The 21,598-nt window shown below is 43.5% G+C and overlaps 2 protein-coding genes across 9 annotated transcripts in view; one reads left to right on the forward strand and one right to left on the reverse strand.

Moving 5' to 3' along the window:
* The window catches only part of LOC147032606 (coiled-coil and C2 domain-containing protein 1A-like), a 109,637-nt gene extending 105,662 nt beyond the window's left edge, over positions 1–3,975 (forward strand). For all 6 annotated transcript variants that reach the window (XM_085870355.1, XM_085870360.1, XM_085870357.1 and 3 more), the window contains one exon: positions 3,235–3,975. In XM_085870355.1, coding sequence (XP_085726481.1) covers positions 3,235–3,273 — 39 coding nt within the window. In that variant the 3' untranslated portion in view covers positions 3,274–3,975. The remainder of the gene's footprint in view (positions 1–3,234) is intronic.
* LRMDA (leucine rich melanocyte differentiation associated) overlaps positions 1–17,653 on the reverse strand; it is an 18,102-nt gene extending 449 nt beyond the window's left edge. The window contains exons 1-8 of one of the 3 annotated variants that reach the window (XM_085870368.1): positions 17,550–17,653; positions 17,235–17,381; positions 17,027–17,127; positions 16,718–16,846; positions 8,979–9,149; positions 8,716–8,845; positions 4,314–4,401; positions 1–4,173 (exon numbers count right to left, since the gene is read on the reverse strand). The exon at positions 1–4,173 is cut by the window's left edge and continues 449 nt beyond it. In XM_085870368.1, the coding sequence (XP_085726494.1) occupies positions 4,094–4,173; positions 4,314–4,401; positions 8,716–8,845; positions 8,979–9,149; positions 16,718–16,846; positions 17,027–17,127; positions 17,235–17,300 (765 nt within the window). In that variant the 5' untranslated portion in view covers positions 17,301–17,381; positions 17,550–17,653 and the 3' untranslated portion in view covers positions 1–4,093. Of the gene's footprint in view, positions 4,174–4,313; positions 4,402–8,715; positions 8,846–8,978; positions 9,150–16,717; positions 16,847–17,026; positions 17,128–17,234; positions 17,382–17,499 lie in introns of all 3 variants that reach the window. The other 2 variants (XM_085870370.1, XM_085870369.1) reach the window with 2 other exon arrangements.
* Between the last annotated feature and the right edge of the window lie 3,945 nt (positions 17,654–21,598).

Genomic DNA, 21,598 nt, shown 5'->3' on the forward strand with positions numbered 1-21,598 from the left:
GGTGGTGCGGTATCGGGCAAGAGGAAAATGTGATTGCGAGTCAGTAATGATGTTCTTTGTGCGTTCAAAGAAGACAGGATAGGGAGGTGGATCGAGAGAGAGGAGAACAGATGCGTGAGGCAAAAGGTCCCTAACCTAACCATGTAAAGATCTGTGTATGTAGCATGTACCTCTGCGGGATGCTCTGCCGAGCGTTCCCACCCTGTGAAATGGCGCGTTATTTCCTGCTTAATTGCTTTGCCAGGGTTCGTGGCAACATGCATTCCACACTTGTCCTCCTGGTGCACGGGGGTGGTGGAACATTAATAGCATGGCAGGGTGTCTCGGCCATCACCCCGGATCAGGCTTTCAAGAAGAAGAACGTCCTGGCAATCGCACACCAAGAGCAGGGCAGCGCGCAAAGGGGAGGCAGCGAAGAAGAGGAAACGAAGAGAAGAGAGCTAACGGCTCCGCGCCTCCCCTTTTATAAGCCCTGGGCAAAGGGTGGGGTGATAACCCAAAGCGATACGCTGTGACCCGAATCCTCTTTTTCTATTGGGCCACAGAGGCCCTAGCCACGCCTTGTCAGGCTCCAGGACTGGAAATTGTCTCAGTTTCCCATCCGCTTTGGCATGGGTCGAAGCTCTTGACTCAACATAGGGAATGCTCCCTGAGCCAGCACTCTGGCCCTGAACGTGCTCCGAGTGCAGTCTGAATGTCGAATAGCAACGGACTTTCCCCACCACTCATGGGCCTCCTCTCTTGAGCCAAAATGCACACCCGGGCCCCGAGCCAAAATGCACACTGGGCCCCAAAGTCCTGGATCACCCTTCTTGCGACCCCTCCTCGTTGCCCCTGTCTTGTCTTGGTCTGGTGACTGGATGAGGGTTGTATCAATTCCGTATGCTCACCCGGGACATTCCCGGTGAGATTCGGTCAAGCTATTCACGTCTGTTGCTTGGCCCAGCATCGCGCGGTGCCGAGGACAGCTCGAGTCGTGCAGTACTCCTCTATATAGGGTGTCCCAAAAAAATACAACTTTTAAAATGCTTCGTTTGATCCTAAAAAAGCAGTAATTTTGTCACTAATGCTTCATTTCTTGTTGCAGAGACCCTGAAGTTTATTTTGATACCAAGCAAGCGCCAGAAAAATTCCAAGAGTGACCGTACAACGGACGAAAATTGTTGAACTTTGGTACCAGACGAAAAGTGCCATACAGGTGCAACGTCTTTACTCGAGATATTTCGGTATCCACTTGCGCCATGCACCAAACTTTCGGACAATAAAGTACACCATCGCAAAGTTTACCAATGTGGGAACCATCTGTGACCTTCACAAGGGTCACAGTGGTCGGAAGAGGACAGGTCGTAGTGAAGAAAATGTGGAAATGGTGAGACAGGCGGTTGTTTGGAGTCCCAAAAAAATCGATTCGCCGACTTTCTGCCAAGACAAACGGAAACGGTGCTTACTGATCAACAGAAACGCAAACGACTCCTCCTCTTCTTCTTCTTTCGGCTGCTCCCGTTAGGGGTCGTCACAGCGGATCATCCGTATGATCCGCATCGTGATTTGGCACATGTTTTACGCCGGATGCCTTTCCTGACGCAACCCTGGTCGCCTCTTACGACACAGGGATATGGTACACCTATTTTAACCGGGGTATACACCAGCCCAGTGCACTGGTACTCACTTTGCCGACCTCTGAAGGATGACAGGCTGAGTCAACCCCCTGGTGTATTAATTCAGTGGTCCAACGGGGCTTGAACTCAGGACCTTTTGGATCCCGAGCCGCTGCCCTAACAGAAACGCAAACTACTAGACTTTGCAAATTGGTTCTCAGGAAAGTTGGAGGAAGATGCAGACTTCCTCAAAAAACTTCACATGACGGACGAATGCCATGCTCACTTGTCCGGGGAGGTAAACAAGCAAAACTTTCGGTACTGGGGAACTGAAAATCCTGGCAATGCATCAAATGAACTGGTGCCTCGATCTGTTCTCAAAGTCACCATGTGGGTGGTGGTTGGTTGGTATAGGATAATTGGTTGGATAATTGGATTCTTTACCAAAATTTAAATCTTGGTGGCAATTTTGACATTGGTACAATAAACTTCAACCTCTCAGCTTTCTATCCAGCCATATATCTTTTTTTAAAAATATATGTTATGACCATCCTCTTTGCAGATGAAAAGTTGTATATATTTTTTGGGACACCCTGTATAAAGTGGCGAATTGTAGCGATGCAGAGGTACGAGGAGGTGTGGGAATATTTTTTCCCATGTGCGGGAGGCGTTTGTGGTCGAAGTGGTGTGGTTTGGTGAGCGAGGTGCGAAGCAAGGTGAGATGCTAGTTGGAAATTGGCGCGCAGATTTGAACGAAATAATGGCACGCGATGCCCATGCGTGGGATGTGTAGCGTGTAGTGGAGGGAGTTTGGTGGTCCCAAGCCACGGGAGGCATTGTGGTGTACTTATTACCAATCACATATTGAATGGCGTGTGTGCTTGCTTGCTTGTTTTGTACCATGGCTAAAAGGAAAGTGTTGGAGTATAAATCAGAATATGAGATAGAGATAGTTAGTAGACCTAACTACAAGACCCACACAACGCACTTCATCCTGTTAACCCACTAGACATGAGGAGAGGTCAAACTGCATGAGGTCAAACTGCATGTGGACTAACGAAATATCTGCCTGGGGATTACTGTATGTTGGGTGCCATTGCCTTGAAGGCATGTGATTTTTGTAGAACCGCAACAATATACATCGTGAAAGACGAGACTTTTCTATAAAGCACATTGAAATTTAGTGGGCGATCGGTGTTTTGCCAGCTGTGACATAATCTAATGGGTTACACTTTGGTGTTTTACAATTGCTCTTCTCACTGTTGCCACATAGTCTATTTGTCGTATATAGTTTGATTTATCTGCTCTGGTGTGTTGTAAATATATTTGACATTGATCAGAAAATTATTATTTTAGCTTGTAATATCAGCATCATACTTGTGCTTGGATCAGCAATTGGATATGGATCAGCAAATGTGTACACGTACTCTATTTTGCATTAACATGTTCATATCTGATTGGTACTTGAAGGGAACTAACCCAGCTCCTTTAGCGGCTCGAATGTAAAATAAAATTACCACCACCATCCCCCCACCCCACTAAATTCCTGCTTGTAGATTTCCATTCGGAACAGCTTTCCAGGTTTGGTGAGGATAATAATTGGTGACTTTTTTTTTTTGCTTGCTTGTTCCTACAGTTACAGAAGCTGCTTGGCAAGCCCACCAAGAGCCATTAGTTGTCTCTACACACATACAGATCTTCTTTGCATCCCAAAGATGGAAGAGAGTGCACACTAAAGTGGTATCTCGCCTTAATATTCATCATGTGGGTACCGGTGTTTGCACAAGTTTCCTCAGAATTGAACAAAAAAAAAAATTGGAGTTAAAACAAGTGCATAAGGACAGAGGTATCTTAATGTCTTGATTTGGCAGCAAGTGACAGGTGGTGGGGAAACCTATACAACTCAATTTCAACTGAAATATTTTTGATCCATAACAAATATCAATAAAGGTACCAAAAAATGGAGCTTTTTTTTCCCCTCGATACATCTTAAGAATAATCATCAAATTACCATTTAATGTTTTTGTTTGTTCCAAATGGAAGTTCAAGTTCAACTTTTTGCCAAAAAACAGAGTTGTTCATGAACATTACTGACATTAACTTAGGAAATGGAAACATAAGTAGTTGCACAGGCCTGCTTACCCACGGTGAACGTGCCAAAGAGGTGAGGGGGCACTGGGTGAGATCTCTAGTGGATCTATAATTCACATTTTAAAAATAACGCTGCACTGTCCGACACCACGACTTTTCAAGCCACACACAGTGACCTGAAGGAATAACTTATGATTGGTAGACAGATAAACATGATGCAGTAACAATGATTACTGTACTTTCAAAAAAAAAAAGAAGGGGGAAGTGGAAATCTTACATTAATACAGATGGATGGACTACATCCTTACAGTTAATGTTTCAAAAGTCAAAAAACTTTGGAGCTTTGCCTTTGTTCAATGAAATGGTCTTTTATCATCCATTCCCAAAGCAAACCCCAATCTCAATCACAAGTCCTTATCGAAGATGAAACGGTTTCCTTCAGATCGCAATCCACAGTATGTGTCACGGCAATGCAGTAGTGATCCTGCAAACAAAGTGGCATGCCAAATAGAAGGACGAAGAAAGGTCACGTTATTTGAGACTTCCATGAGATATTAAAATACATTCGGTGATGATAAAACGACAGAATGTGAAAGTTGAGATGCACTAATTTGAAACCCTGACCTCTCACATCGGCGGGATCACGTTCTTCAAGGGACAGAGGTGTAAAAGGAGTGGAAGAATCAAGAGGTTTGATCTCTCTTTTCAGCTTCTGAAAAATTGCAAGTTATTGTAGGCAATGACATTGATAATGTACCAACAAAATGGTTAAAATTATGCCATTCAAGTCAGGGAGATTTTGAGTGACCCTGCCTTATCATCGATACTATTTTCACACCAACCCCAAGTTGCCCTGACAGCACTGAGATTCAACCAGGACAGTAGATTGGGACCACATGTAGAACAAAACAACATTACCTCCTTCAAAGATCATTATTGAACAAGTTGGGTTTGTTTGTTTTTTACTGACAACTGAATAATGATATTAATTATTATAACTTGCTTGGTTTGTAGAAGCTTGGCATCCCAATCCTTAATACTATCTTCAGCTGGATTTGAACCAATGACCTCTGGCATGCATTTCCAATGTTCTTCCTGCTTGGCCCATCACTGTCTTGTTTTAAGACTAACTTCCACTGTTTGCTTTTGGTCAAACATTCTGAAAATGTTTATCGTTTAACTTCACTGATATATCTATCCCATGAACTTTTATTTTATCTACAAAGGCTAGGCTTATGGAGGATACGAGGCAATTCACTTACTGTAGGGCAGTGGGCAATGAGAAGATAAGTCGCTACAACAAGGGGATGAAAGAACACCAGGAAGAGGAGAGAAGGAAATGTAACAATCTGCAAATATATGGTGAGAGATAGAAGGTTAATGTGGATAGAAAATATCTTGGGTAGGGGAGGAGGAAGACCTGAGGGTAAACTGCCAAGTTGAAGCCACAAGAGGAAGGAAGGGTGTGATTGAACAGACTGAGGAAAGAGGTTCTACATGTGGGAGGAGAAAGGAATAATGAAGTGGAAGTGAGCCTGCATTTTTGGAGTTTCACAATTACGTTGGGAGATGGGACAGACAGAGAAAGCAAGACCAAAGGTGAATTGAGAGAAAACAAAGGCCTGAAACTTGTCCATGATGTGAGAGCAGCAGGCCCCGTATTGCTGCTTTGTAGAAAATTCCAATGATGTTAAAAACTTTGGATTTCACAACATCCAGGAGAGGCAGGTGTGATGCGTGGATACCAGCCAGCATGCAAGTGCATTACTCCAATGAGCTACACACAAAGCTCTTTCAGCCTGTGAGTTCAGATTCACCAAGGATGCTCAGTCTGCAGCTGGCTTTTGAAGCATGCTTTGATATATGGTCTGCCCAGGTGAAGTTGTATTTGATGGTGAAGCCCAGAGGTTCAAGACGTTGAACTTCTTCCGGTGGTTGATTGGATATAGGTTGATTTGTTTGATGATCCTTCTGGAAAGACGGGGTGAAAATGTGAGATTTTCCTGAATTGAAAGGTATCTTCCAAATGTTAAACCAATATGTGATCCTTTTCAGGTCAGTGGAGAAGGAATCTGCTGCTGACGGCTTGTCGAGGTGTGGAATTGTATTGAAAATGTGGTCATCTCAGAGGAAAGGAGGGTTTTCCAGAGCGTCAAAGAGGTTGTTTGAGTCCGCATTTAGAAGACAGAAAAGCGAGCAGACAGACAATTTATACCACAAGGAAAACCAGCAAAATAATTTCGAATTGGATAAATATTTAATGTGAAAGAAAACACGATGTATACTCAATAATACTGCACCGCCTTGATCATAATACTAACTGCTGAACATGGTGAGACTTTCATCTTTGTCCCTTCAAAGCTCAGGTGGGACATTCAGAAAGTTTGATGCAACTGGCACAAGGTCGTTCTTCATCCCCCACAACAATCCTTGTTTAAACCCTTCACTGCTATCTCACGTACACGACCGGTCAAAAGTTTTAGAACACCCCAATTTTTCCAGTTTTTACTGAAATTTAAGCAGTTCAAGTCCAGTGAATAACCTGAATTGGTGCAAAGCCAAGGGGTAAACTGCCAGAGGTTTAAAAAAAAGTTTAGGTTACGAAAAACTGAAAAATAATGTAAATTTCAAAGTTGTTAAAAAGGCCCTTTTCAGGGAACAAGTAATGGGTTAGCAACTGCAGCTGTTCTGCAGCAATGGAAGTAAATTAAGTCTTGAAAGTTGATGCAAACAATTCCTACAGGTGTCCCAACTTTTGTTGATGAGTTGCAAACCCTCTGTCTGTATTAAAGCAGTGTTGGAACAAACTGTGTTGCTACACCCTCTGAAGCATAATTTGGACAATATTGCACTGCAGGAAGTAGTATATTGCTGTCATAATGGCAAGAAAAGGACAATTAACAAAGGAAGACAGACAGACCATTATAACCCTTAAAAGTGCAGGTCTTTCCTTTTGAGAAATTGCAAGGAAAGCCAAGGTGTCAGTGAGTACAGTTTCCGACACCATCAAAAAGCACTTGGGAACTGGAGGAAACTCTGACAGGAAGAGGTCTGGCAGACCCAAAGCCACAACACAATCAGAAGACAAGTTTCTGAGTCAACAGCTTGCGTGATAGACGGCTCACAGGACAGCGGCTTCAATCACAGCTTAACACTGGTCGAAGTACGGAAGTCTCAGTTTCAACTGTGAAGAGAAGACTTCGAGCTGCAGGTTTGACAGGTCGAGTGACAGTAAGAAAGCCATTGCTAAGATGGAAAAAGAAGAAACAGAGGCTTGCCTGGGCCATGAAGCACCACCAGTGGACTACTGAAAACTGAAAGAAGGTCTTATGGACCGATTAATCAAAATTTGAAATATTCGGTTCATCACGCAGGGTTTTTGTACGCCGTCGAATCGGCGAAACGATGGTTCCTCAGTGTGTGACACCAACTCTCAAACATGGAGGAGGAAGCATGATGATCTGGGGCTCTTTTGCTGGATCTAGAGTCGGCGACTTGCACAGAGTGACTGTCACCCTTAACCAAAAGGGCTCCCACAGCATTTTGCAGCGCCATGTAATACCCTCTGGTCTATGCCTGGTTGGTCAGGGGTTCATCCTCCAGCAAAATAACGACCCCAAACATCCCTCCAGGCTATGTCAGAACTACCTTAGAAGAAAAGAACAAGATGGTAGGCTTCAAATCATGGAATGACCAGCACAATCTCCAGACTTAAACCCCATCGAGCAGGTTTGGGATGAACTGGACAGAAGGGTGAAAGCAAAGCAAGCTACAAGTGCAACACATTTGTGGGAACTTCTGCAACAGTGTTGGGAAGAACTTTCCCAACAATATTTGATTTCCATTGGAGAAGGAATGCCACGAGTATGTTCGGCTGTTATGTCTGCAAAAGGTGGCTTATTTGATGAGTCAAAAATTTAGATTAAATTTTGTTCAACAAAACGATTCCATGATTTATTTTTTATCTGCAATTGTTTATTTGTTCTATGCTTTAATTTCAGAGTACATTGAAACATTCAACTGCTTAAATTTCAGTAAAAACTGTAAAAACGGTGGTGTTCTAAAACTTCTGACCGGTAGTGTACCATCAATGTTGCGGTTTTGTGCAATTTAAAAGATATCTTTGTATTTTTTCATGAATTTTAACAGAAGAAGTTGCTTGATAATCAATAATGTAGTATCAACCGGTTGTAATGATTTCACGATTTGTGGATACACTTCTTTCGTATGCAGCACATGACTGTGTGTAGCACCATTTGTTGGGGATGCAATTGTGTTGCTGATGCAGTTTGACCCTGTATATTAGAGCAGGACTTTGGAATTTGGCCAGGGTGCCAGCGATAGCTCTCCTCATCGCAAAGAACACCATGGTATTTTTAATATACACCATCTAATGCTGGCAGATGGGACACCCAGTCCATCTGAGGGATGGTACACACATTGATGAATCACCCTGCCTGTGAAAAACCAGGATGACAGTTTATAGCTGGGTCGGGATTCAAACCCAGGGTAGACAGCTCAGAGGCCAGTGTGCATACCCCAGGGCTATCCTGCCAGCACTGTGGATATTTGTCACTGAGCCTGAAGTCCTCTGTGGTTGGCAAGCAGCTGCGTGCCATAATGGCAGTGAAGAGGTTAGTCTATGCATTAAAAGCTTTCCTGCATCATTTTGTCATGTAGTAGTTTAACATTGAGCAATTTTTTTTTTGTAAATAAAAATTTAAAACTGGCACGAAGGGATAATTTCAAATGGTGACGCTTTGTTTTGTTTTGGTGCCTTTTCCTTTTGTAGATACCAACTTGTGGTTTCATTTGAAAGACTACAAAAGGAAATGGTATTCGTGTGCATCGTTTTAATAGTTTTGGTTGGCTCTGGGATGATGGGTCAAACAAACATTTTCCTATGACTGTCCTTGTGTTCTCTTTGCTAAAATCGGTCTGTGATTTATATCTACCTACAACTAAGCTGTCCACAAATCTTCGGTATCACCGTGTCATGAAAACCACCAACAGACGTGGCTCTCACCCCGACCCCTACCGTTGGTCTCACAACACGAAGAAACTCTCCCCTCTGTTGACTTTCTTTTCGCTCTTCTTTTGACACTGGCAGAGAATCCAAGAAGTACAAAGATGGAATGTTCCAGACTACCCAAATCCTGTAATAAGATGACAAGTAAATGTGTGGGAGTGGGAGGGGAAAAAAAAGAGGTAAGAAGGTTTGGAACAATGTTGATACAATTCAAATTTAATTATGGAAGAAAGCATTGCAAAGTGTCTGAAAATAATTACCGATAGCGACGGTTTTCTTCTTCATCATCATCATCATCATCGTGGACATGGGAACTATTGTCAGGGCCGCAAAGGACACTGCACGGGTGCACCCGATTGGCTAGCAGTGACAAGTGGCGGAGAACGGGACATGAAGTGGCGATTTGTGGCAGTAGGGTTCCCAGATCAGAGATGTGCCAAGGGAGACATTAAGGAGAAAAGCACTGGAACATATTCATCATGTTACGTGAAATAGTTTAGAAAGACGAAGTTTTGAGAGAAACATCATCATATTTATGTAATGGCTGTCAATCAAAAAGTCATGGTTTTGTCAACGGCAGATGCTATTCCTCTGTGTTGTACTTGAGTGTGCTTCAGATACCACACATTGAAAAATCAAGTGATGTGAGCTATCTTACGAGTCTTTCCTTTAATATGCAAAAACACAATTCCATGACTATCTTTGACCTTAATTTTAGCCATCTTATTTCAAGCTAATCCTGAGAGATATGCATATCTGCAGTCCGAAAGGTGGACTTTTAGCTTTATGGATGTGTGGAGAGGAATATCTGACTGAGTCAATTCGATGTGATGGATTAGCAACTATAGCATTTCATATAAGCTGCTCATGTATAGTTTGCTTTGATTTGTGATCAAAAGTTTTTTGAAGATTCTGATCAATGTGAATTAATGACGAGCAGTAAATGATTAACAGTAAATGCTATGAATCCAACACCTCTCAATCAATAATATTTCTCCATATTCCTATATTTCCGTGAGTCCGATTTGCATTCGGGAACACAACAATGATGGTTAACCATCTTGAAATTGCCACTTTTATTTAAATGCTGATTATTATGTTTAAAAGACTATTTGAATGGAAGGTTAAAAGTCCTGCTGGGTTCTCATTGGTCAATCCTTCCTGTCATGTCATTGACAGGATCTTTGTTGCATTGTGGCAGTGACAGGCACCTCCCTTCACCCCATGCCCCTTGCTCAGATTTACATTATGCAGTCGACAATTACTCCGAGCCCTATTCTGAACACATGGGTTACTATCCGCTCCTGCCGCATGGCACAACATCGACATCTTCTGGAGAACTAAATTGGAAGAAATACAGATTATCTAATGGAAAACCAAATAGGAACAGTCCTGTATTGGAGTCATCAGAAGGAACCCAAACAAGCAAAAAGTAAAGATGAAGTCATCAGGAGGAACCTGGATAGGATTCACATTTCAGCTGCTGCTCCTCTACCCTCAAACCCACCCAGGCACAGCCAAGTGAGTCTTGTACAAAAAAAAAAATTCTGGCCACCAGACCATGTGTCTGATCAACTTGAAATTTAAAACATATATTCCCCATCACTACTGGATTATAAATGGGAAGCTTCATTTTGATTGATTAAGTGGTTCCAGAGGAAACATGAATTTAATATTTTTCTTCAATCTAATATGGCTGCCAAATCATGTGAACTATCAATTATTCCTTCACAAACTTGTACACCCAAGGCTTGAACATTTGTGTGTAGTTTCTCCTCGATTTGTCCAGCCGTTCTGGAGAAGATTTTTTTTATAGGTTTTTGGGTAAATCCAATATGGCTGCCAAACCATGTGACCTATGACATCATATGTGTGATCCTTTTGTTCCTCAATAGGTAGTCATACCTGTAAAATTTTGTCTCGATCTGTTCAGTAACTTCAGAGAAGAATATTTTTGAAGGTTTAAAGAAAACAATATGGCTGCCCCACCAAGTGACCTATGAAGTCATAATTATGATTGAGACTATTTTCACCAAAATAATATTTTAATCAGACAAGTGGTTGCGAAGAAAAACATGAAAGTTCTGTGCGGACAAACAAACAGACAGACAAACGGACCCAAACGCAATGCTTCCTTAGGCGAGGGTAAAAAAACCCATTTAAAACACTCACAGTCCACACAACTTACACCTCGCCTTGTGTAGTCCTGAAAAAAGGACATGGGAAGGGTCTTTTCAACTCTTGCTTTGCGTTTCCGAGCATGATCTATACTAGTTTTGTTCATGAATTTCGAATAACGGGTGCGATTGCAACCATACGAAGCCAAGGGGGTCAAAATGGAGCAGTCCAGAGCTGAACCTTCTGCCAACTCTTCTCAGAGAAACCTGATTTTGGAATGATCATTGAGAAAAAGATGCACTAAACAAAGTTATTTTGGATGAAGTTAGCTCTGTGGTTGTATCGCTAGCCACCACAATTTTTTTTTTTCTGAATCTCGCCGTTACTCCGTTTTCAGAGCACTCGACAAATTTGATTGGTTGAGAGAGCATAAAATGTTGTCCCAGGTATTGCTAAACTGGAGGTTTTTGGAAAGGCAAACAAGGTGATTTGTGTTCTGCAACGTTCATACTTCAAATATATAATTCAATTGAAATAAAATAAGTTTCGAAGGTTGGAGAGAAAAATTGAATCAGGAGTTTACCGCTGTTGATGGTAACCACACCTTACACCACACATGGTTTTACACCACATTATTGGACGCATTAAAATAGTTATTTGTATCCTTTATGACATCCCTAAAAACAGTAAGTTTCCTGTTTAGAATCCTTCTATTAGTTTGCAATTGGTCACTGGCTTTAATCCCAATACAAATTTTTATTACGGACCATAGGCATTGAAAAAAACAAGAAGCGAATACCTCGATATCGCGCGGCTGGGGGCAGTAAAAGTCGAGGTTAAGAATGATGAAACAATTTTGCAGTTATAAAATTTAAATGTAGACACGGTGAATTAGCATGCATGATGGGAAGAGTTGTGACGTTGGACAAATTTCTATTTGTAGCCCTCAGATCAAAGGGACGTACGTGGCCATAAGTGTGACAGAAGACACAGGACAGAATAGCCAATTATATAACAGCGCGATGTCGCCGCGGTGTACAAATGTTTCAAATGGAGCACTTCGCTGCCATTAGAGCATTTAAATTGCATCAGATGTGGCGATAAATGTGAATTGTTTCTCCCAGCTTGCCGGCTCGATGACAGAAGACGCCATTTGCATTTTTGCCTCCTTCATCGCTAACCGGTTAGAATCCCGTGCATACCCAAAGTGCACTCCTGTTAAACTGCAGGTTAATGTTTCGATGCATGTTCTGCATTGTTCAAAGTATAAAATGCAATTGAAATGAAGTATTTCCTCGAGCATAGACCGATGTCTTTCAGATAGACAGACAGAGTGAACCAATTACTTTACCCCACTTCGCGCGTGGGGCAAACACGTACAGTAAAAGGATATCTGTGAAAATTAGCACCCTTTACCTTTTACCCAGTCAAAGTATAGATTGTACCAATTCAAAAAAGGGGGGAGTTGTGGATTGTACCATTTCAAAAGGGGGGAGTTTTAGATTGTACCATTTCAAAAGGGGGGAGTTTTAGATTGTACCATTTCAAAAGGGGGGAGTTTTAGATTGTACCATTTCAAAAGGGGGGAGTTTTAGATTGTACCATTTCAAAAGGGGGGAGTTTTAGATTGTACCATTTCAAAAGGGGGGAGTTTTAGGTTGTACCATTTCAAAAATTTTGAAAAATGCCTGAAGAACGACGCAAGAGGCGAATCGGATTCGGGTTCCTACCCCATTCAACCCGTTACCCAGGCCCGTCGCTAGGGGGGGCATTTGGGTGCAATGCCCCCCATGGCGCATCTGGTGCCCTCCCACTTGTACACCACCCATTTCTGCCCTGTTGCACCCTGTGAACAACTTAGTGTTTAAGGACGAGCGCCTACTGTGACCTTGCTGTTTAAGAGTTCACCTGTGTGAACTAAAACCCTTATTCCAGATGTTCAGTGTGGTGAATAATGAGGCCTTCTTGGATAAACTGTTCTTTAATAATATCCTTCTTTGAATAACAGTCAAGAGATAAGTGTGCGCTTGCCAGCGCATCTAAAAAGCAATTGGCAAGACGATACAGTCCAAGACCACAAGATAAAAGATAATAACGCAAGCACCAACGCCAGCAGCCAAGACCTCGTGTCGAATGTCGATGTTGTGGGTGGTTATACTGTATATATCATGGATCATTTAGTTTTAAGGAACAGCCAATCAGCGTATTCGATATGGAGACCCTATTGAGCAGGTTACCTGATTGGTTGTAAGTTAGGTATAAATGTAATATAGTCATAATATGATAATATGATAAAGGAAAAGACATAAATTTACATTATTAAAGATGAAGTGCACGTGCACCACGTGACCTTCACAACCTGTCAACCCTCCATCTTACAAAAGTAATTTTATAATAAAAATTAAAAATATGTGTGTTTGCAATCGTGCTTACATTTGAAATTATGCAGATAAAACCTGTTTTTGGTGCATGGATCATTTAATAAATAAAACCGTCAAATCTCACAAGTCGTGAGATTAGTGACACGAGTCACGAGGGACGAGTCACGGAGCATGAGCTTGCAGCAGGAGAAAAAGACGTGGATGATGGATATACGAAAATGGCTCAGAAAAGGAAAAAATGCAAGCAACGAAAATGAAGAAGATGATGAAAGACATGTGGGAGGAGTTGGAGGAGGAGGAGGAAAAGACGATCATGTCGATGAAATACCAACAGAAGCTGACCAACCTGGCCAAGCCAGCAACATCAGCCCTGCGGCTGTAGCCCCAGCGCAGGTAGCCGAGTTGCCATGCTCGGCAGCGGCCTCGGGATCGGGTGTGACTGTCAAGCCGCTTCCCGATGATCTTGGGAGTGAGAGACCGAATCGAGTTGTTCTACAGAGGTACCCTGGCCATCTGTTGCAGAACAAGAGTCGCTCGTTTGTGTCCTCGTGGTACCAGACTAATGAATGTCTGGAATACAGTGTGCAGACAGATGCCACATTCTGCTGTCCATGTAGGAAGTTTAACACCGCATGTGGCCCAGTGGACTCTACTTTCACAGTGCGAGGCGACCGGAATTGGAAACATGCCGTTGAGAAAGGCAGGGGGTTTCACAAACACACAACTTCAAAGGAACATTTAACTTGTGTTTTGAGGTGGAAGGAGAATGAGAGGCGCATCGATTGTGGTAAGGAGATTTCCACACTCCTCAATGCTGACCAGCTAAATAGAAACCGGTACTATGTGTCTGCTCTAATAGATGTTGTGGGATTTCTCACCAAAAATCAGATACCTTTTAGAGGGAGCCTTGATAATTTTGAAGATATGTCAGACGGGCACAGTGGGCTCTTCCTCTCGCTTTTAAACTACACACTCAAAAAAGACACCGAGCTAGCTGAAATAATAAAGCATATCCCACGAAACGCAAGCTATACTAGTCTGGAAATGCAGAATGAACTGATCTGCACATTGAGTAATGTTGTGACGGATGCCATCGTGGACGAAGTAGGCACATCGTGGTTTACCATCAAGGTGGATGGGACAAGGGACCCCACTGAATGTGAGAACATATCATCAATCGCTTTGTATCGGCATCAAATGAAGCAACAGAGCGTCTACTCACAATAGCTACAGCCGACGCTGGAGATGCAAAAACATTGACAGACCTAATAATTGCAGAGCTGACAAAAACAGGACTTGACACATCAAAAATATTAAGTCAGGTGTACGACGGGGCTTCGGTAATGGCTGGGAAGCACGGTGGGGTGCAAAAGTTGTTGCAAGAGATATTGGAAAGAGAAATCCCCGATGTGCACTGCTTAAATCACCAACTCCATCTGGTAGTTATCCACGAACTGGCAGCAGAGAAAGCTGTCACTGATTTCCTCGAGGTTTGTTGTTGCCTGTACAAATTCTTCAGAAAGCCCACTGTTGCTGCAAGTATAAAGGTGAGTGGTTAAAACGACTTCTTGATCAAAGGTGGACGGGACATTTAGCCACCGTGTCTGTGATCATAGGATCTTTTAAGGATATCACATCCTTACTGTCGGAGATTGATGCAGAGCGCGCCTACGGTGCAGAGATGAGGATGGAGGCTATTGGGCTTTTGCGGGAAGTCTCTGGGCCTGCCTTCATGTTCACTGCTATCTTCGTACAAAAACTGCTGATGTTGTTAAATGGCCCTAACAGACTCTTGCAGGCAGAGGACATGGACTGGTTAACGGGGTTGGAACTGGTGGCGAGTGCAACAGAGTGCGTGAAGAAACTCCGCTCTGAGGATGAGTTCACTGATCTGTGGAACAAGGCCAACGATGCTCACACTTCTACACATGCACCACCAAAACGGAGACGCACAATGCATAAGAACTTGGAACAGTTTGTAGTTTTGGAGACTACAGGACAAAACAACGACAATGACAAGACGGAACTGCAGAGGGTTTTTTACAGCGCAATTGACACTGTGCTTGGAGAGATCGCTCAGCGCTTTAGTGAGCGCAACACACAACTCGCCCGTTCACTCGCTGCCTTGAATCCTGAAAATGGCACGTTTTTGGATCCCCACTTGCTCCAGCACATCATTGCATTAACAAAGTCAACCATCAGTGAAACAGAGTGTGTGGTTGCAAAGCAGTTTATTCGCTCACAGACAGAAAAGCAGCCAAACGAGAGATTGACAACACAGAAACTCCTCTCAACATACCACAAAACGCTGGAAGCCATGCCAAGTGTAGTGACTGCTATGAGACTTGGACTAACATTTGGTGCATCCACTGCCTTGTGTGAAAACTCATTCTCAACATTGAGGAATGTCTTCACTGACCATCGACGGTCCATGCGCCATGCACACAAGGCACAACTGGTACAGCTGGCCTGCGAGAGAGACCTCACGCGTAAATGCCTGAATGAATGGAAGGAGAAGGTCCTCAGAAGATTCCACACCGAGACACGTCGCCTGCAGCTCTTCTGACAGCGAGTACAGCGGTATAAAAACGATACGAGGAGTTCAGATTGTGTGTGTGACTGCTGGTGATGTGTGTGTGGTTGTGGTTGCAGTGTGGTTGTGGTCAGCACCCGCCGTGGTCGGCTGCTTTGTACTTCTGATGTTTAAGTTAAATGTTGTGTTTGGTGCTTTGCATATCCCATATCCCATATCCCATATCCCATATCCCATATCCCATATCCAGTGCTTTGTGCATAACCTTACCTCTGTGTAATTGACTGCTTTAAATGCGGACCTTGTGGTATCTTCAGGCTGGTCGTATTTGCTGTTGGTAGTTTAACGTGATGATCGCAGGTCATAGCCGACTGTATCTTATTTCAAAGTGCACTGATTCTGGTGCCAACTTCCCCTGTTTAGTCATTGTATTTCTGGTATATTAATTTTCTAATGCCAATTCTTGACAACACCTTGTATAAGTTCACCTGAATTGGTGCCAATTGTCTAATCATTGAATATCTGCATTGTGAATGTGCCAGTTTGTTGTGGCTCTCCTGCATTCGAATAATTTTAGGCCAAAAACATCGGAACATATTAAATCGAGCTGAGATCAATTTGGTCAGTATGCGACGGCAACCTCAGTATAGATGTGTCAATGCTGCATGAATACAATAGTATACCGGGTTATCAAAAATATTAAATGTAATAATTGTGCCCCCCCATCCAGTTCATATGCCCCCCTTAATACTGGCGCCCTGTCTACGGGCCTGCCGTTACCCGATTGACGCCTTTCTTTGACAGAGTACAATGCATCCTTCGGATCGGGTGAAGGTGCCAACTTCACGGACGCAGTGAAAGGATGTCGGGTCGGGATGGTCCACAATAAATGATGTGAAACTCTCCATACATGTCAATTTATTTTAATAATGTTTGTAATAATGTCTGCATCGAAGGTCGGAAGGATATGAAGTTCTTGTTGAGGGACAAGGTGTGGAGATTCGGGAGGAAACACAGCTCAAGGTCATTGCCGAGATGGTTTCCATCCAAAATAAGTTCTTCAAGATATGGAAACGCTTCCAAACCTACAAGAGATCTTGAGGAAGAAGGTTGGGGAGGGGGAGGAGGGATAATGTGTGGGCGGTGTATGGTTCGAAAATCAAAATTATAAAGACGCTGTTTTAAAGGCGATCGATATTTTACGTCACAGACCAACCAATCAAAAAAACCTCATGATACACAGATGGTGCGAAAAGTAATAATAAATGGTCGTCACGTCAGGCGGTTGTTGCTGACGTCGAGTCGAGTGCCGGTCTTTCCGTAGTTTTGGCCCAGAAAAGGGGGAAGAGATCGACACGAGTTGTCGACGTAGGAAATCTGGTCGGAGGATGTTAATATTTCACACGAAATACAGTCGGACTTCCGTGATGCATTCGTCATGTAAAAATGTATTAAAACACACAGATTTAACTACAAACACCCACTTGGAGACCGCCAGAAGGTAAGGTGATCACCCCGACGGATTCCACCTCGGCGTCCACTTGTCTCATTGTTATCGCCGTCTTTGTTTTTTTTTTTTTTTGGTGTGGCTTGGATGCATTTCCTTATTTGTCCCCTCCAAGACCTATAGCCTGCGTACACGTCAGGCTCATGTGGTCATTGGAAATCACGTGTTCTCCTTCCCACAACGGAAATAAAACGTTTTCAACCGCATTTAAATTGTTTGAAAACGTTAATGAATGCACTTACTACTTTCATCCAACCAGAGATTGGTTTACTTCAGCTCCCTCACCACTTACACTGATTTCGAGCCGACGACTGAAGTTAATGCGCCGCCATCTTGAGACTCCCAAAATAAGTGACCACGCAGTGTTCAAGGCCGCACCGCCATCTTGAGACTCCCAAAATAAGTGACCACGCAGTGTTCAAGGCCGCACCGCCATCTTGAGACCCCCAAAATAAGTGACCACACATTGTTCAAGGCCGCACCGCCATCTTGAGACTCCCAATATAAGTGACCACACATTGTTGAAGGCCGCACCGCCATCTTGAGACCCCCAATACAAGTGACCACACATTGTTGAAGGCCGCACCGCCATCTTGAGACCCCCAATATAAGTGACCACACATTGTTGAAGGCCGCACCGCCATCTTGAGACCCCCAATACAAGTGACCACACATTGTTGAAGGCCGCACCGCCATCTTGAGACCCCCAATATAAGTGACCACAGATTGTTGAAGGCCGCACCGCCATCTTGAGACCCCCAAAATAAGTGACCACACATTGTTCAAGGCCGCACCGCCATCTTGAGACCCCCAATATAAGTGACCACACATTGTTGAAGGCCGCACCGCCATCTTGAGACCCCCAATATAAGTGACCACACATTGTTGAAGGCCGCACCGCCATCTTGAGACCCCCAATATAAGTGACCACACATTGTTCAAGGCCGCACCGCCATCTTGAGACCCCCAATATAAGTGACCACACATTGTTGAAGGCCGCACCGCCATCTTGAGACCCCCAATATAAGTGACCACACATTGTTGAAGGCCGCACCGCCATCTTGAGACTCCCAATATAAGTGACCACACATTGTTCAAGGCCGCACCGCCATCTTGAGACCCCCAATATAAGTGACCACACATTGTTGAAGGCCGCACCGCCATCTTCAGACCCCCAATATAAGTGCACTGTTGTTCATGCCAACGTGACGTGAACAGTATTTGACTTGATCATAGCGAGCGAGCTACCAAAGCTTAATTTTGCTACAAAGTTTTCGTTAAATATCATTCACAAACATTTTGTCGGCAAAGTGTTTGTGAATGGCTGTTATTACGTGAAAAAAGAAGTATGCTGAATCAGAATCCACGAGACTCGGTAGTGTAATGGTTGGAACGTCTGCTTTGGATTTGGGAGGTCGTTGGTTTAAATCCCGTCCGAGTCATATCTCCATCCTCTTCTTATTTTCCACCTCCTTCTTCAATTTATGAGGGGTGAGGTCTTCTTATTATTATTTTCCACCTTCTTCTTCTTCTTCTTCTTCTTCTTCTTCTTCTTCTTCTTCTTCTTCTTCTTCTTCTTCTTCTTCACCAAGCAGCTTCTGCCCTGCCTTGACCCACGACACTCCTCCACCTCCCTCTGTCCTCAGCTCACTCTCTCCATTCTCCAACCGCCTCGACCCACTGGTCAAAATATAACAATTACTGGTTTACTGAAAAAACTGCTCACCAGCTGCTGTCATCATAGTTCTTACCACAACATGAAAAACCTCGATAAAAAAAAATAAACTCCGTTTACTTTAAAACCTGCTAATCTTCGAATTTTTTTTCCATGTTGTTTGTGATCGAACATTGTCGATGGTGAGTCACAATATGGCGGCCACGTGACCTCAACAGCAAACACGTGCTCCTCAACCGCTTATTCCTCCATATTATGGAGCTCAGTGCCCCAACCTGAGGAATATCCCTCCTCACACAATCCTCCCATCCTAACCATGGCCTACCTCTTTTCCTACTACCTTACTTCCTCAACCGGTCCGCTCTCCTTGCCACATCCGCACCGTCTCCAGCCCATCTCAGCCGGCGTTTCACCAACCTCCCCGTCAAGCTCATCTGCACACCAATCTCCTCCCTCAGTTCATGCCTCCTCCTTCTATTCACCCTCTTCACTCCCGCAATCCTCCTGACCCAGTTGTTCTCAGTTACTCTCTCCCCACCCTCCTCTGTGCATTCGCACCCACCTGACTCATCCTTCGCACCTCTGCCTCGGACTTGACATCCCCGGTCACCACCGTTCCTCCCAGAAACTCAAACATATTTCCTTGTCTGATCTCCTTCCCCTCCAACCTGATATTCATTTCCTTTCTCTGCTGCTTGACCCAAATCGCCTCAGTCTTCCCCATACTCATCTTCAGCCTATCCTTCTCAAATGCCTCTTTCCACTCTTCCTGCATCTCCCGCCCACTCTCAACCACAACAGCAAAATCTTCCACATACAGCATCCTCTCCAGAATACCACTCACGGTTACCTTCCTGCTTCCGAGCTCCATCACCATGATAAACATGAATGGGATGAGAGAGCTTTCCAAGATGAGAGACGAGGGGGACAAACCAAAACTCTTCCCTTCGATCCCTTATACATCTGCTTCCGACACTCCCATCCATCTCAGTGTTGCCATCATTGTCTTTCTCGAGACAGTGTCGTAGGCCTTCTCCATGTCCACAAATCCCATTGACATTTCACCTTGCACCTCCAACCTCTTCTCCACCAGTTGTCTCAGCGTGAACATTCCATCCGTCATCCCCATACCCATTCTAAACCCATGCTGCTCTTCTCCTATCCTCATCTCCACACTCTTCCTTATCCTCCTGTCCAGAATCCTCTCCAGCACCTTCATGACATGATGAAGGAGCGTAAAGCACCTGGACTTCCTCGGATCTTGAACATCTCCCTTCCCCTTCCATATTGACACAATGAACCCTGTCCTCCACTCCTCCGGAACTGAACCCTCTCTCATACATACTGTTATGGTTTTGAAAAACGTACCCCGGGGGAGAGCATACATGGAGACGTCGGTGACATGAGGATCATTTATTTCATTAGTCTTTGTATAGATTGTCCTTCGTCCCTTGTCAAAGGGCTGTTTGGAGGGCATGTGTTGGCGAGGCTGTATTTTTACCTCTACCACCAAAGGTGAAGGAGGTGATGTTTTCACCCCTGTCTGTCTGTCTGTCTGTCTGTGTGCAGGATATCTCAAAAAGTTGTAGATGGATTCGGATGAAACTTGGTGGACAGGTTGGGTGTGTGACAAGGACGAACTGATTCAATTCTGGTGAAGATCTGGATCTGGATCAGAGTACGATAAGTTTTTTTTTTAATATGATTCTTCACCATTGAGAGATCGGGCCAAAATGATATATAGCACGATATCTCAAAAGTTGTGGACGGATTCGTACGAGATTTGGTGGACACGTTGGGTGTGTGACAAGAAAGAATTGATTCAATTTTGGTGAGGATCCGGATCCGGATATGGGTTTCAAGTATTATTTAATTTTTTCATAAGTGATTATTCACCATTGAGAGATGGGGCCAAAAACGATTATATAGCATGATATTTCAAAAACGTATTGGGCCCGATATGTTCTCGTGGATCAAGTATTGCGTATCAGAAGTATGCGCTCCACCGAGGGCCCTTCTAGTTTCTTGCAGTTTTGCACAGGTACTTTTTCATAGTCGTCTTCCTTGTATTACTTGAGCTGGCAGCTATTTCACTTGAGAGGAGAATCAGAGGTATGATATAATAATATTCAGGAAATTCAGGAAGGAGATTATAAAAAAATTAAAAAGGCAAAATAAATGAAAAGTGATTCGTCTTACTTCATTCTTATCATTCATCGTTCTGTGTGTGGTGGTTTACGATGCTGTGGTAAGCAGAAGGAATCCACTTCACAGGTTCATCGTGTTCCTTTTAAAGGTGTGCAGCAATAAAATCATGGTCTGTGAAAATATTCTTATAATTAACGGTTCACATAACCGGTACTCAGGTCCTCACGTGATACAAAATAAATAAATGATTTGTTTCACTCTTTCAATGCTCGCTACCATTGTTCATGTGACTTTTATTCTGATGTCACTGCTCAAAGGGCTAAATTATTAATATTTTCACCAGAAGGGAGGAAGTTATTGGTCTCACCTCAAATGGGTTGTGAGACTATTGTAATACATGTGTCTGTGTGTGTTCACATCTAGACGTTTTTGCTTCAAATTTTTACTTCCGCCCCCAAAAGGTGGACAGAGGTTATGTTTTCACCCACTTGTCTATCTGTGAGCAGAATATTTCAATA

The sequence above is a fragment of the Eptatretus burgeri genome, chromosome 2, assembly GCF_056783735.1.
Source record: "Eptatretus burgeri isolate ZD-2024b chromosome 2, Ebu_testis_v1, whole genome shotgun sequence".
In the NCBI taxonomy this organism is placed as follows: domain Eukaryota; kingdom Metazoa; phylum Chordata; class Myxini; order Myxiniformes; family Myxinidae; genus Eptatretus; species Eptatretus burgeri.